We start from the raw sequence: 16,128 nt of genomic DNA, 5'->3' as shown, positions 1-16,128 counted from the left end.
TTAATTCTAATCTAGAAAACAAAAACACGAAGATTAGATATTGGATCTGCAGAAGCATCAATACTTTTTGCTACAAAAATTCCAAATGACATTAATCATAGGGAACTATCAATCGACTTCTACACTGAACCACACTTGACTTTATCAAACTGAATCGCCTCACGTTGCGTTTACAACATAATAACTTTCTAATTGCTCTAGAAACTATATTTTATTCAGTTAATTTACACACACCTAGTAGGAAGATGGATACGGTAGCCACGTCTGTTAAATCCAACCCTTCTTTGCAAAACAAATCAAATCAAACGATCGGTATCTTTCAATGCAACAATGTCAGCTGAGTTTCGTTACTCTCGATTACTACATTGCTCTAACATAATCAGACAACACTTCAGAAGCCTCATACACACAAACGACATCTTCCATTTTCAAATTGTCCTGCCTCCAAGTTAGCGGAAACCCAGCCCCCAAATGTGCGCCTGTGCGCCTCCGCCGTATTTTATTTTGCCATTGGTAAAGGGAAATGTCAGTCACTCGGATCTTGCCCCTCCACTTCCGAGTTGTGAGATTTTTTTTTGAGTGAGCAAAACTACAGACAACATCATTGGAGTGGGGGAGGATTGGTGGTTTCATTTACGTTCTACACTGATTATTTTCCTTAAAGAAGACGTTATTTTATTAGGCGATCATGTAAGTAGAAACTTTTAGTAGAAAAGTAGGGATGTGCACGATTATATATTTTGAAGTTTACTCGTGCTTTCAGCGGTGACCTAGATTTTTCTGGAGTAGTAAAATTCAACTGGTGTTGCAGTTAAGTGTCTCTTTGGTGGAAAAACGCAGCCTAGAAAACGTAGTCTAATGGGTCACGAAATATGTTTCTTTAATTATAACTGATTATAACTCGATACGGGGACCTGTTCGGTTAGGAGAGATATATGTGGTTGCATCAAGTAAGCGTGTGTTTTTATTGTGAAGGACACGCTGGAACAATCTGAAAACGGTTTACTGTTACGTGCAAATAGATTAGATTAAAATTAGGTGTTTTTTGTGTCTTGTGTTTTAATGATCTTGCTATCCTTATTGTTAAATGGGTTGCCTACGTTCTGTTTGACATATATATTAGTTTGCTGCGGTATTAAGGTGGGCAAATTTTCGAGAGCTTACATGAACTTTGAACCACCTAAACGCATTTTGTAACCTGCGTGATAACGGGGTAACAACAACATCATTCTGTATTCTTCTCTTTACCGTGATCTACGGTTTTCAGAACGGATAGCTTTAATTCCACTGTCTTGGTGCTCTAGTTCTGTGTCTTTTCTTTGTTTTGTATACAGTGTGACAACAGTAAAAGACGAGAGATAACCGGCCGCCAGTGCTTGATTTGCATAGATGCTTTACTAGCTCTGCCTTATGGTCTGATTTACGTGCGCGGGTAGCTTTACAGTTAAATGCGATTATTATCTGAAGAGCACAAGCACGCCAGTTGCCTTTCTCTTTATATCTCCGAGAAAAAATGGGAAAAACATAATTTAAAAGTGCTATCTTGAGTTTGCAGAATCTGCGTAGTTATGCAACCTTGAACTTTATAACAACCAGACGATATCAGTAACGCATTCTGACTTGTGCAAGTATAAATTCCAATTGGGATAGAGGTGGGGAAAAAAACAGTTATTAAACATTTTGGCAAATCTTCAGTGTAATAAAACACGTGATAGATTACCCATTGCTTTGCCATTGTGAAACAACGCGAGCAAAACCCGATTTCAAGGGGAGAGTTCGCACCATTATTGGGGATTCTTAATAGTAGTTATATTAAACGAAGGACAAGGTTTGGAGGAGTTTATACTCTTTCACTGCAAATATATGTGCTTTCTTACTTTTCCTTAAACACGCTTTGCTTTGTTTTCCCCTGTAGGAATTTGTCAATGAAGAAACGTTTCAGTAAACGTTTTTTATTAACATAAATTCCTAATGAGCGGTAGCATTGCTGAAGTACTAGTATGAGTTTATTATGGCAAAATAACCTTGACTGTACGGAGTTTAGACTATTGCCTTTGCTGGGGGTTTTTTTCACTTAAGCTCTTGGTTAGATAGCTATACAACTAGTAAGTACAGGAAATGTTAATACTTGTCATTATACTTCGAGGTGTTTTATAAGTAATAATTTTTAGTCTATTTAGTGTAATAATTTAGACTAATTTTCTAACCATTATTTCAGTCCCTCAGCATATAAAGGTCGATGTAGTTTCTTCAAAAGCCAGTTATTAGAACAATCAACCCAATCTTGTACCTTAATTCTACCTGTTAGTCGTTTATTTGCTACAACTTAATCACTGGTCTTTTTAATTGTATAGTATCACAATGCTATAGTAAATTAAAAGGATTGGGGACATGTATTTGTGTCAACAGAATTGTTTCTCTTTTATTGAAGAGATGAAGGTGACATGGTGTCGCAGTGATTGGCATTGGTGCCTTACAGCACTGGGACCAGTTACGGATCTGGGGTGTTGTCTGTGTGGAGTTTGTATGTTCCATCCAGGTTTGTGTGGGTTTCATCCAATTGCTGGGGTTTCCTCCCGCAGATCAAAGACATACGAATAGATTAATTGGCTTCTGGCGAAACTTGCCCTGGAGTGAATGTGTGCGTCTGTGTTTGTTTCTGTGTGCCCTGTGATGGATTGATGTCTCATCCAGGGTGTACCCTGCCTTACAGCCTTTGCTTGCTGGTACGGGCTCTGGCTTGCTCGTGACCCTGGATTGGAAGAAGTGGTTAGAAAATGGATGGATGAAGAGATGAAAAATTGTACATTTGGAAGGAGAGCTGATTATACTGCAGTGACCTGTAGGAAAAACAGTGTGTACAGTGGGGAAAAAAAATAAGAACAGTTTGTAAGGACCATTAACATGAACAATTTTCACTTTAGTTCAATGAAAGAAAGTGTATGTTGCTGTTAACCTTAGTTAGTGTCAGTTGGTGTACTGTTTTAATTAAATTTTGCTTTGCAAAAATCTACCCATACAAAGAAACAGTTCTTTCAGCATCCCTGTAATGAAAAACTGTGAAATATCTTTAAGGTCTTCTAGTTACAAATGTTTAACCCAAATTTCAAGTGTCAAGCAAGTATATTACACTGCTGCTTTTACTGTTGTATATTGATCTGTATACTTCAAGGCCAGAAAAAGAATGGAATGGTTTCCACATCCAAACTGCACACTTGTTTTGGGTCTAGGTTGAAGTATGCAGTCAATTTTCCACTAATATCAAGGCTGTAACACCAATTTTAGAACCATACCATGAAACAGAGGAATTAGTAATATTCATTTATTAATTCCTCAGTTTTATGGTATGTTTCGTGGAATCTGAAGCCACTATATTAAATAAATCAGACTCCAATATTGCATTGCAATGTAGGTAACTGTAATGTTAATGAAAGTGTATTGTGCCAAGTTATATAATGGTACTGTATGTTATGCTATTATTGCCACACTTATTATAACCAAGGAAGAGAAAGTCAATAAAAGTTTGTGTTTTGGTAGAAGTTTAAATCTAAAAGAATTTTGGGGGTTCAAAAGATCTGAAAGCAAAAGAAGGTTCTCTGTGTATTAATAATTGAAAGTATTCAGAATTGTGGGGTGCAAAACATTTGCCCCTTGCCCTCAGACATTGTGGTTAGTGAACTAAAGGGTATATTGTATGGCCTGGACTATGCAGCAGTACAACATTTTGCAGTACAAAAGATTAACACAATAAAAGCTTTTTTGTCTACAACACGGTCTTCAAATTCAACTAGTCTATAGTCTAAAGCTCTTTTCACTATTATTTGCGAGTTCAGAGAATTCCAAAGTCATTATAGAGAACTGTTTAATAAATCAAACTTGCAGCGGTCTTTTATTTGACTTTTGCCTTTTGCAGATCAAAATGAATGTAGGCGTTGCTCACAGTGAAGTGAACCCCAACACAAGAGTGATGAACAGTCGGGGAATCTGGCTGACATATGCCCTTGGTGTTGGAATGCTTCACATTGTGCTACTCAGCATTCCTTTCTTCAGTGTACCAGTAGTGTGGACCCTAACAAATGTGATACACAATTTGGTGAGTCTAACTTCAGTGCTCCAACCTTCTGGTTTGTTAACACACACACACTTGATTATATTAAATTAATGGTGCCCTTTAGTGTTTTATTGTCAGTTTTACTTCATTTTAAGGAAGCACATTAGTGTAGTGTTTGCTGGTACAGCCTCTGTTTTGCCAGCTCCCCTGAACTGGATGAAGCAGTTTGAAGATGGATGGATGTATTGGTTTAGTAGTGTATTGTATAAGACCTAATGTGATAAGAGTCCTTAAAATGAAGTTGATTTGTCCAGTTTTTAGTAATTCAATAGAAAACGGTAGGAAGTTAAGTCACTTCCTCTGGGACTAACATGAGTATGTAATTGTGACTATATAAAGGTGGATGTCTTTGTCTTATCCTTTAGTATTTATCTTCCTGCTTATGTGACCTTAATGCTGTCTACAGGGCATGTGCTACAAACCTGTGTCATTTTATGCCAAGTGAAATCCTTGTTGTTTTTATCTTGAGAGTAATGTGGTGCAGCTGTTGCTGTGGAACAAAGGATATTTCCTCAATACATTAACACCATTGTTAGGAATCTGTCATTTTTAAAACATCAAGGTTAACTCCTGCAACTTTGCATGACATGCACCATTTACTAAGTAGAAAAACATATACCAAACATATTTAACTCTCATTCTCACGGGGGCAAATACAATTTGATCTGTGCAACGTGGTGTTGTAAAACTGAAATTGAAGGACACATTTACTGGTGTATTGATGTTCCAAAAAAAAAAAGAATCTTGACACAATTCTAGTAAACTTGTCATAATGGCATAAAATGCACCAAAACTTAAAAAAAAAAAAATACTGAATATTTCTGGAAAGGCCTAGCATCTCTATGTACAGTATTAGTTATTATTTACTTGGGGAAAAAAGTCAAATAAAATGTATTGCAGACAGTATGCTTTTATTTGTGGTAACATCCACTTATATGTTGACTCAATATTTAAAATATTTTGAATGCTCTTCCTTTGACGTAAACCAATACTGTTCAAAATGACTTTACAAATGTATAACCGAGATAAAAAATAACCTAAAAGGACCCCCTTCCTCTAAGGAATGAGGCTTAAGGAGAGAGATTTTCTGTCGTAGTCCTTATCTCTGGTTGGCTATCAGGATGACTACAATTATCACTTTCAATTTCTGTCCTACAGCAGAGTTCTAATTAACTTCCTTCTCTTTCTTATCACAGTTCAGGAAATATGCAAGATTAATGTTGTTATTTTTCAGCCTTGTCTGGTTTCTGAGTTGTTTGCAAATTTAATTACAGAAATTGATTATACCTAGTACCATATTTTCCTTAAAACACCCCTTTCTTAAAACTTCTTAAATTAGATTACATTTTTCTTGACTAAGGCAGTCAAGTTGCTGTAAAGTCCACCTCAGGGTTAGTCTGTATCAAGCAATCTTACAAGACATGACCATTGAGGACTTGCAGACAAGATTCTCAGGACTAATGCGAATGGAAATTGATTCTTTCCACTTGATAATCCATGTTTGAGATGGTGGTAGAGTATGCCAGAATTTTCAGAAAGTAAGCTATACTGTACATGTAGTGGGGATATAGGAATAATCTTGTAGAATACTAATGCTGTCCTCGAAATCTGCAATCAAGTGAACTTGTCAAACATGAAAAGAAAAACTGTTCAGAAATTATATCTCCTCCATATTTCTTGAATGTATTCCCCTCTTTCCCTTTCCTGTAGTGTGGTGTTCTTTCCAGATTGAAAATGTAACTGACCTGCTTGAAATCTTTATTCTTAGGGGATGTACGTGTTTCTGCATGCAGTTAAAGGCACACCATTTGAGACACCAGATCAGGGTAAAGCCAGGTTACTTACACACTGGGAGCAGCTGGACTATGGAGTGCAGTTCACATCCTCAAGAAAGTTCTTCACCATCTCACCAATTATACTGTAAGATGTTTTGTTTTTAATTCATAGCATACTTCTGCTTTTGAATTAGATCTCAACTGAATGAATCTTTTTTTTTTAAATCTGACCAGTTCGTGAATGATTGATTTGACTTTAAATCCCAAATACATTTTTATACACAAAACAAAAATAGTATTAACTATGGCTCCAGCACTGCTGGGCTGACACATTTTGTGTGAATTGTAGGGTGTAGGGTTACCCCAACGAAGTAGTGGTTATAAATAATTTTATTTTTTTGAACAGGGATCAGTCTTGGGCACGGACTTGTTCTGTTGCAGCCACTATACAGTTAACTATAGCCTCTTTCTAAGGTTACTTTATTGCATATTTAACTCACCCTAGACTTAACAGATGATAGTTTACATGTAACTGTTAAAAGAAGAGAGGACATAATTGACTAAACAAAAAGTAGAATTGTCGTCGGATGATCTTTCTCATTGTTATTTAGAATAATTGATTTTATAGTTTTCATCTGGATGCAATCATGTAATCAAGAAAAAAGGCTTCAGAGTGATTTCTTTAAACTAATGAGTTTTTCTGACTTTTTGCCTTTTCTTTAATTTTACAGATATTTTCTGGCCAGCTTCTACACAAAGTATGATACAGCACACTTTATTATAAACACAGCTTCTCTTTTAAGTGTGCTTATCCCAAAATTGCCGCAGTTACATGGAGTCCGAATCTTTGGCATCAACAAATATTAAACTGGAGTGTCTAAAAGTTGCCATTTTGTGACCAATGCTCCAATTAGATATTGTTTTTACATGGCGAGATGAATTGGTAACCTGCTGTACATTGTACCCCAGTAGTGTGTACTAAGCAGTTTTGTACAGTGTCTATTTGCCACTTTCATTCTTTAAATGCATTTGGAAAAAACATGTCAGGGACTTTGTAAGAGGCAAATGCATTACTGCACTTACATGTGCATTACTAACTTAAATGACTATTTAACGCTGGATTTCTTTAAAGAACTGGGCAGGCCCCGTTCTTAGACTTGAAGCATTTTCATGAAGTGTAGTGTTTGTTGCTTGGGGTCTTTGCCCACTGCATCCAGAATGGTGCTGGTACTGAAGAGTCCATTCAGATTAATCTTTGAGAGAGGCACTCTGCCCACAAGCCACGGAAAATATACTTTTTACAGATCATTTGTTCATTTGAATAAGGGCCTGTGATTCAACTTAAGATGATGCTGTTTTTATTTAATGTTGTTACTTTGCTCATTAGGGCTTAAATTATGGAGGAAACAATTTGTTTTGCATGTTTTTTTTTTCCACTGACTGAATTGTCTGTACACATTGTTAGAAAATTTAAAAAAATACATTTTCTGTCTACAGAACAATGTAAGCAAATTTTTAGTTTTGTGTAAGACTATAAGTTTCAATTCTTAAGGGTGAACTTGGATTCAAGATTTCTTTTAAAGCACTGTTCTTTCAGAAGACTTTAACTGAAAATGTTGTATTTTTGAAACTTATGTGGCTGTATGTTTGTAAGACATGTTTATGGACCTTTTTAAAGCTCTTCGTTATTGCTGAGGCAGCTAGCCCTTGCAGGTCTGCTCATCCAAGGTGTTCTTGGAGCTTTTCAACAGCCTGTTTACTTATGACAATAAAATCATTTGTGCCCTTCAAGAAATTAGTGTATTTCTTTGTTTATGGTAAAGCTCTGCTGAATATGGACTCATTACATAAAATATGGCATCCAAAGAAGTATGGTTATGAATAATTTTATTTTTGTAAAGAGGCATCAGTCTCAGGCACTTTGGTTTGTTCTGTTAAGAGTCACTATACATTTAAGAACAGCCTCTTTCTAAGATTACTTAGAAAAGAAAACTTAGACAGAAATAGACAAACTGTTTTACTATTCACTGGATAAAACAAAATAAGTAACAGTTAAAAAAAGATTTTAGTTCTAAATAACTCATTATTCTAAGAGACAAAAAAGAAACATGCACATTCATACATTTGAAAAAGAATATAACTTCAATTGGGTCCATACCAAAGGGCTTAAAAATGAGTTTCTAAAAAATGTTTCATCTTTAAAAAATACAGTGACTTCACAGCAGTAACACATCCTACCTAGCAAACTTACACCTGTTTTTTGTGCATCTGCATCTCTCTATATGATTTAACAGAAATGTGAAAGTTGTTAACTCAAATCTAGCACAGAATTGGTTACAATGTCTCCAAAACCAAATCCATATCCAGTGAGTCTACTGGAACATGATTTAATTGATGCAATGTAGTGAGCTTTACACAATCCTGTTCCATAATTCCTTTAAAAACTTCAAAACGGTGATTCAGATCTTTCTGGGTATGAATTTTGTATTTGGTTCCTAACGCTCCATCTAATGATGCAGTTCCATAGAAGACCCTCTGTATTCTAGAGTGAACCAGAGCCATTGCACACATTACACATGGTTCTCTTGTTACATACAGATCATAACCAGTGCAAATATATGGCAACCCACTCTCCTTTGACTGCTCTGAGATATACATGTCCTTGGAGGGCAGACAGCTACTTTTAGCCTGATCTTTCGAGTTATCTACTTTAAAGAAACAACAGGCAGTGTACTTATCATAACTATAAGCCCCACCACCTTGGCCATGTGCCACAAGGTCAATGCATACCATAACAGCATGAAGCAAAGGGTGAGGACTATTCCTGCAGTCATGGCCCACAGCAAGGACTCTCTCCTCCTCCGGATCAACAACAACAGCACCTACAGCTTCCATGCCTTCTCCTTGTCCGATTTTTGCTGCTGTAATAGCCAACTTCATGTACGTCTCCATCTTTGTTTTCTGAGCAGCAGTAAACAGCTCCCCATTCAGTGCCACTGTAACCTGTTTGTCTTCATGGAAGGAAGTGGGCCAGTGCCTGCTGGCTTTTTCAAACTGAGGTCTAGTCAAAGGAGGACATGCTGGTATTTTCACTATAAATGGTTCACCTAAACCCCTGCTGTCCACAGTGGCATTAGACAAAAGAGCAGAGATAGACAGCTCTTGGTTTTTTCGACTGTGTCCAATATCTCTCGCCAGACACAAAATCATTTCCAAAGGATGTGGGCTTTCTTTGTCTTTGCATGCACGTACCCTCTTAATATGGTTCAGGCCTTGTAAGGGGTATATGGCACTCAGCTCCTTCACAAGACGAGAGGTTTCTCTCTTATCAAGAATAGGCACAGCATAGGCTTCCAGTAAATCAATGTCTTGGGACTGCTCATCAGAAAGAACAGGTAAGATGGCCCAGGCCATCACTTCACCTTCTGTTTTTCTGCGTTTGCACTGTGGTTCCATTAAAACCTGTCAAAACAAGGGATGCTTAAACTCTTAAGAAGCAGAAATGCAAAATGTTGGGCAAGGAAGCAGTACATTATGCTGAGAGTTTGCTGACTTTCTTCCTTTATAAAATCCCGATATGAATATCTACAATCTGCCAAAGGAATTTTCTTTACATGTAGACCAATTTCACGACTGAGTCATGGACAAAGCCCATTTTTGCCTTAAATTTAAAAACAACACAACTGGGCTTATCATATTGTATATTTATGTTTATGTAAATGGTAATATATACTGATGTCCTAAAAAATATCTAAAATGCTGCATTTTACAAATTTATGTTTAGTTCAAATCACGGGATCCTTTTTCTAAACTTCAGCAAATGTTATTTTAACAACGAATAAAACCTCATATTTTGTCATTACCGTCTTTCTCCTATATAGTTCCTGTACTACGTAGACACTAAAAATTAAACTTCTATAAAATAATTTCACGTAAGACAAAAATACTTATAATGTACCATAAGACCCAGTATAAGTTTATAAATATGCACATACAAAATATTTAGTCTTAACGTCTTCAAATCTCAACTAAATCTAAAACGTTTTTTATTACAAATTCAATTAACACAAACATTATATTAAGTCTAAAGGGTTATAAACAAGTTTCAATTTAAATAATAAAATGTAATATGCAATTGCTGTTCAGATGCTCCTACGAAGTACGAGTTTAAAAATTGTTTGTAGAAGCTTTTTTCAGTTTTACCATTAACTTACCTATATACACCCTAAAAACAAAAAGCAATACCGAAACGGATTCAACACAGAAAATCAAAAAAAGAGGTCATAATTTCAAAAAGTAGATGTATTTTATGGCTACAATCCCTTTCACGTTCTCACTGTTGCACGTGTATAATGTGCCCTTCCGGCAACAATTGGTACACATCTTTGGTTCCTGTATAGTATTAATTTTCCGCTCCTAACTTTCGGATGATTTTTAGTTAAAAAAGAACCTATCATAAAATTACGTCGGATGGTCAATATATTTATTTGAAAATTCTAAAAACAGTACAGGCAACGCAAATGGAACGCGCATTTCGGTGTTTGTTTCTAATGGGAAATATTTACACGGGGGACTAATTGCCGCTGGACGCATGAGAGGTTGTGAGAATTAATGGAATTAAGGATCGGAGAAAAGAAATAGTCACGGTCGTATTAAAATAATGAGTAGCGTATGTTATATTATATAACTCATGTCACTGTTATCTTGTTTCGGTGCACGATTGTGTGGCTTGGCTTTTCAAAGAGCTACTGTTACTGAACCTCATCAATGGAAACTAAAAGAAGTGCTTTCTTGGGCTTCATACAGAACTACATGTATTCGTACGGTTAGCCACCATCGAGTCGTTTTAGGTGTAGAAACCAGCTGTGATGACACAGGAGCCGCCGTGATGGATGAGACCGGTTCAGTCCTCGGAGAATCTTTATATTCTCAGAAAGAAGTGCATTTGAAGTAGGTGCATCACCTTATTCTGACCTTGAAACAATTGACACAGGCTGTCAACTGAACAATTTCTCATTTCAAAAGTTGCCTAAAGAAGGGATTTTACCCATCTATTACCAATAGAATTACACATAAAAACAAAAAAATTCTTCATAAAATATGATAAAATATTAATGAAAACAATAATTTCCACTATAATTTGTATGTAATGTTTTTCTATTTAAACTAAGCTTATATATAAACCATTACCAATTCTCAACTCTTGCATAGAGCACTGCTTGCTTGTATGCCTAACTTTTCTGGTTCTCCTTTTTCTCACTTTTTGCAGCTCACTTCCTGCACGTCATACTCAAGTGGCATCACATATAAAATCCGTCTTCTGTTCCCCATTACATTCATTTTCTAACTGCTTCTTGTAATCCAGGGTCACAGGGGAGCCTGACCCTATCCAGGCAAGCAACAAACACAACACATGGTACATCCTGGACGAGATGCCAGTCCAATGGACAGACACAAACACACACATGTACATTAGTGTCAATATTCACAGAATCCAATTAACCCATCAGTATTGTAAGGAAACTGGATCACCTACAGGGAAACATACAAACTCCACATAGATAGCACCACAGGTCCAGAATTGGATCCAGGGTCCCAGCACTGCGAGGCAGCAATGCTAACCTCTCCTCCACTGTGTTGTCCTTGTCTCCACTCATTCCCTTTGTTTTATTGCACTTCTGTTTCTCTGCTCTATGACCCTTCCTGCTAATAACCTCAGAAATGATTTCCTGACATCCAGTGCACTACAGTTACACCAGGTACTGTACCCACCAGACCTAGTGGTCTTAATAATTTCTGACACACATCAGCTTTGCCTTTTCTTGTGAAATATTAGAACATGCTCTTGCAGTGCAACTGGTGGTCTCACTGTACATTTTACAAACTGTTTCAGTCTGGATTTAAAAAAAACTATATACACTAGCATTGAAACTGTTCTTGTTAAATATTCTTATTCTTTCTTCATGGCTATTGATTTTGGATGGTCTTTATTCTTTTAGACGTAGCGGATTAATTCTTTCCTTGATAAGCTTTGAATTTTTCTCTTGGTGGTTTTAGGTCTCGTGTTTGGTTGGTTAGTCTGGTGTTACACAGGAATTGAAATGAAGTAGAATTAGAAATGAGCCATTTCCTGTTTAATATTTATATGCTTACTCTAAGTTAAACATTAAAATTACATGGTTTGAATTATCATTTCTATGCAGAATATAATTCATTTTATGTCCAGACTAATCCTGATACCAAGTTTCAGTACTCTCCAATTACATTTCTGTAATAAATGTTTAGATGCAACAAAATGTTTTGCATCATAATTGTGAAAAGACAGAGGTCATTGTTCCCATCAGGTACATAAAACCAGTGCTGTAACAATTGTCAGTTGACAGCACTGTGCTTGAGTTTCACGCAAGATTTTGATGGGGATCCTTAATTCTGGATGGACTTTGAGACCTCATGGGCAGAATACTGTATAAATGTCTGTTTTTTTTTAGAAAAATTCCCAGGCTACTTTCTGTGTGTGTCTGTAACTGGTTTATGTGTTTGTACATGCAAAGATTGGAGTATTGCAAAGCCTTGCACGGAAGAGTCTCTATACCTACAAGGATATGACAGCATATTTGGAAATAACTATGTCACACATGTGCACATCACACAAGTATGGTTTTAAAATCCAGGTTTCAAGATGATTGTAAAATTCTTCTTACTCACAATCAAGGATGTACATGGTATAACTAGTCAGCATCTAGCCAATATGTTATCTGTTCACTCCCCTCAACGCAACCTTCACTCATGAGATTCTGGTTTACTGGGTGTTTCTATTGTTCGTCTACACTCTGTGGGTGACAGGACCTTCTATGGCTCCTAAGCTCTGGACCACTATCTTAAAAGACATCAGTGACTGTCCCACATTGGGTGCTTTTTAATCCAGCCTGAAAACCAACTTTTATAGAAACACATTTTGTGATGTTTTATGCTTTTTTGCCAATTTTTGTAAAGTGCTTTGAGATGATTACTTTTATAGGTTCTATATAATATCATTTTATTCTTACTATGTAACTACATATACACCATAACAAAACTTTGTAAATCAGAATTTTTTTAAATACAAATTCACCTTCCCCCTCATTTCTTACTTCAGATTTCCTTTCTGTATTAAATATGGTTTACAGGTCAAAACTGTGGTGTAACAATATGTGCAATAGTAATAGTGGTGTCATTTGTATGCATGTGTATATTTTGCTTTAGAACAGGTGGGATCATTCCAACAGTGGCCCAACGACTGCACAGGGAACACATAACGACAGTGATCCAGCAGGCCTTGGCCATGAGTGGAGTTACACCAAACGAGCTATCTGCTGTTGCAACCACAGTAAAACCGGGTCTAGCACTGAGCCTCGGGGTGGGCCTGGAGTACAGTCTGAAATTCGTACAGCAGTATAAAAAGCCATTCATCCCAATCCACCACATGGAAGCCCATGCACTGACTGTCAGAATGATTCACTCTGTCCAGTTCCCATTCCTCGTGCTCCTGGTGTCTGGGGGTCACTGTCTACTGGCAGTGGCTAATGGAATCGATGACTTTCTTCTCCTGGGACAATCACTGGATGAAGCGCCAGGAGACACTTTAGATAAAGTACGTAAAAATTTTGAATGTGCTCTCAGAAAGGGTCTGTTGAGGATTTTTTGAGCATTGTGTAAGTGGTTTCAAAACTGTAAGTCCACTTACCTGCACTGATAAACAGCTCAAATATTTCCAAAGAATGCAGTATTAATGGCAAATATAAAGAACATTCATCTTTTCCTTTGTGAGGGGTCTGTCTGGATGTTCTCCATTGCAGTTTTTCTATGTTATTGGAAAGAAGATGAAGCATCGGTGGCCCCTGTACATTACTGTCGTGAACAAATATTTGTACTTAAGAAATTCATATTTTGCTTCAGCATGAGCAAGTTGCAAAGGAAAAGGTAAAGGTTTATTCCATGCTGAAGGGAAAATAAAAGAGCATATTTATTTATACAATAGTAGAAGTACACAGAACAATATCTGTATGTTTTTTCAGATGTGTTTTTTCTTTTGTCTGTTTTGGTAATGTTTATACCCTGACTCTATTCCTATATACATTGCTGAAACATTCATAAATTATTCACTAAACTGAATAACCCAGTTGTCATTGACAGGTAGCAAGAAGACTATCCCTCATTAAACACCCAGAGTGCTCCACTTTAAGTGGTGGCCAGGCCATTGAGCATTTAGCTAAACAAGGCGACAGGCTAAAGTTTTACTTGAAGTCACCCATGGGCCAACATTTGGACTGCAACTTTTCCTTTGCTGGTCTTCGGAACCAAGTGACTCAGGTCATTATCAAAAAGGAAGAGGGGGAAGGTAAGCAAGCTTTTCTTTGTGGTAAACCTGAGATTTCTCCAGTTTGTGAAAAATTTCTAGTTTATGCCACCTCTTAGTTGAATTAGTAACAGGAGTGGTTACTCCTGCTGTGGACTACATCCTATTTGAAAAGCAGAACAAGGCTTCGGTCCCTGAAGGGTGTTAAACAGATGTGCCTTTATTGCAGGTGTACAAATGGGTCAGATGTTGTCCTGTGCTAATGACATTGCTGCTGCAGTGCAGCACACTGTGGCTTCCCATATCGCAAAGCGCACCCATCGTGCGATACTGTTCTGTAAAGCCAAGGGACTGTTGCCCCAAAACAGCCCCACTCTGGTGAGTTTGTGGAATATATTTATTATAAAGAAGAACAGAGCTAGGTATGTTCAAAGAACAACAAGTAATAATAAATTGGGGGTTCAGCAATTAAAAAAATCATAGGTGTCCTACAAAGAAGACTATATTTTGTCTTCTTAGCAGTACTTTGTATAGACGGTGTCTAAAAGCAATGAGTGTGTTTAGTTAAAAGCTCTTCATAAAAAATGTGCATTATTTGTTCATTCCTGTTAAGGTGTAACAAATATTCTCTTTGAAATGCATCTGATATCTGGTTATCAAATATGAAGGCCAATATATGTCTTAATGACTCTGATAACTATTGTTTATAGAGTGAATCTGACTCCTCATAACATTTCATATTGCAGGTTGTCTCTGGAGGAGTTGCAAGCAATCAATATATCAAAAAGACTTTGAAAATTGTTACGGATGCAACCGATTTGACTTTGCTCTGTCCACCCTCAAAATTTTGCACAGACAACGGTGTCATGATTGCATGGTGAGGAGTCCAAAAGGTCTGTTTGCCTATCTGTGGCAAGTTTGCATTTTGTGAGGATTATTGTGCCAAACAAGTTTTATATGAGTAAATCACAATGAGAACACCATAGGCAAAATAATATAGAATTGAACTAGTGAGATTATGAAATAATGGAGCACAGATTTAATCTGTCCTAAATCACTTCGTCTGACTAACTGCAGGTATGCCAGTGGAACATGGAAGTGAGGCTATAATATTCTCCGATATCAATTATTTCCTAATGTTGGCTTTTAGATTAAATTATTTTGTACTGCTCTACCTAGAGCCTGAGTAAATATTGTTGTTTTTTAGGAATGGAATAGAGAGACTCCGAGAGGGAAAAGGAATATTAAATCATATTGAACACATCTGCTATGAGCCAAAGTAAGTCACAAAGCTTTACATAAATTACAATAAAAAGCAGATTGAAGAAAATGGAAGAATCATTTTTCATCAAATGTTTAAAGACATGGCTAACTGATTCCTGAGCAGAATAGACTGTCATATAAAGTTTAAGGAAATCTATATTTAGAATATAGACACTTGATGTTTAATACTTTGCTGTTTTATTACGGATGACCATCTAAAGCATATCCTTAACTCGTAAATAGTCATTCTTTAGGTATAAGTGAGAATATCAGCCTAATGTATTGTGGTTTATGTGCTGCAGGGCTTCATTTGGGACTGACATTTCAGGACAAGTGAAGGAGGCAGCCATAAAGATTCCACGCTTGAAACTGAAGATAAGAGACTGAGCTGTTGTTTTTACAAAAATCAGAAGTATTTTTCACTGGCAGATTTTGTAAGCATTCAAAACTCTGTACTATATGGCCCTTCAAATATGCTTGATTTTGTATATTAATGCTTCAATGTGCAATTTATGAATTCTAATTTGTACAAATTGTTGAAACATGTACTAGAAACAGACATACAGATGAGTTTATGGTTGTTTTGTAATGCTTTTTAATAATAGAATGTCTGTACTTAAAACTACATTTCTGTTTTGGGACAT

The 16,128-nt window shown here is 36.6% G+C and overlaps 4 protein-coding genes across 5 annotated transcripts in view; 2 read left to right on the top strand and 2 right to left on the bottom strand.

Moving 5' to 3' along the window:
* pms1 (PMS1 homolog 1, mismatch repair system component) overlaps nt 1–457 on the bottom strand; it is a 32,997-nt gene extending 32,540 nt beyond the window's left edge. The window contains exon 1 of the mRNA XM_006636676.3: nt 235–457. The gene's annotated coding sequence lies outside the window, so the exon portion shown is untranslated. The remainder of the gene's footprint in view (nt 1–234) is intronic.
* An 86-nt stretch (nt 458–543) lies between these two features.
* Nucleotides 544–7,681, top strand: ormdl1 (ORMDL sphingolipid biosynthesis regulator 1). Its single transcript, XM_006636623.3, has 4 exons — nt 544–690; nt 3,914–4,093; nt 5,880–6,031; nt 6,618–7,681. Exons 2-4 carry the CDS (start codon nt 3,920–3,922, stop codon nt 6,751–6,753), a joined length of 462 nt encoding a protein of 153 aa, XP_006636686.1. The 5' UTR covers nt 544–690; nt 3,914–3,919; the 3' UTR covers nt 6,754–7,681.
* A 75-nt stretch (nt 7,682–7,756) lies between these two features.
* adat3 (adenosine deaminase tRNA specific 3) lies at nt 7,757–10,254 on the bottom strand. Its single transcript, XM_006636675.3, has 2 exons — nt 10,101–10,254; nt 7,757–9,348 (listed from the first exon to the last, which is right to left on the bottom strand). The coding sequence occupies exon 2, from the start codon at nt 9,340–9,342 to the stop codon at nt 8,221–8,223; it is 1,122 nt and encodes a 373-aa protein (XP_006636738.2). The 5' UTR covers nt 9,343–9,348; nt 10,101–10,254; the 3' UTR covers nt 7,757–8,220.
* A 187-nt stretch (nt 10,255–10,441) lies between these two features.
* On the top strand, nt 10,442–16,109 carry osgepl1 (O-sialoglycoprotein endopeptidase-like 1). 2 transcript variants are annotated; one of them, XM_015359197.2, is made up of 7 exons: nt 10,443–10,836; nt 13,129–13,516; nt 14,059–14,263; nt 14,451–14,599; nt 14,968–15,098; nt 15,429–15,500; nt 15,787–16,109. In XM_015359197.2, exons 1-7 carry the CDS (start codon nt 10,577–10,579, stop codon nt 15,869–15,871), a joined length of 1,290 nt encoding a protein of 429 aa, XP_015214683.1. In that variant the 5' UTR covers nt 10,443–10,576; the 3' UTR covers nt 15,872–16,109. The 2 variants fall into 2 exon arrangements, with proteins under 2 accessions (XP_015214684.1, XP_015214683.1); XM_015359198.2 differs by lacking the exon at nt 15,787–16,109 and having other exon boundaries at nt 10,442–10,836; nt 14,968–15,114.
* Nucleotides 16,110–16,128: the final 19 nt, after the last annotated feature.

The sequence above is a fragment of the Lepisosteus oculatus genome, chromosome 12, assembly GCF_040954835.1.
Source record: "Lepisosteus oculatus isolate fLepOcu1 chromosome 12, fLepOcu1.hap2, whole genome shotgun sequence".
Classification (NCBI taxonomy): Eukaryota; Metazoa; Chordata; class Actinopteri; order Semionotiformes; family Lepisosteidae; genus Lepisosteus; species Lepisosteus oculatus.
Note: the sequence above shows the minus strand (reverse complement) of the source record. Positions and strands in the feature narration are given on the sequence as shown.

Coding starts and splice junctions, on each gene's coding strand:
- ormdl1 (XM_006636623.3), top strand. CDS start 3,920: ATGAATGTAGGCGTTGCTCACAGTGAAGTGAACCCCAACACAAGAGTG. Junction 4,094..5,879: donor CAAATGTGATACACAATTTG/GTGAGTCTAACT, acceptor CTTTATTCTTAG/GGGATGTACGTGTTTCTGCA. Junction 6,032..6,617: donor ACCATCTCACCAATTATACT/GTAAGATGTTTT, acceptor TTAATTTTACAG/ATATTTTCTGGCCAGCTTCT.
- adat3 (XM_006636675.3), bottom strand. CDS start 9,342: ATGGAACCACAGTGCAAACGCAGAAAAACAGAAGGTGAAGTGATGGCC.
- osgepl1 (XM_015359197.2), top strand. CDS start 10,577: ATGTCACTGTTATCTTGTTTCGGTGCACGATTGTGTGGCTTGGCTTTT. Junction 14,264..14,450: donor CAAAAAGGAAGAGGGGGAAG/GTAAGCAAGCTT, acceptor CCTTTATTGCAG/GTGTACAAATGGGTCAGATG. Junction 15,501..15,786: donor CACATCTGCTATGAGCCAAA/GTAAGTCACAAA, acceptor TATGTGCTGCAG/GGCTTCATTTGGGACTGACA.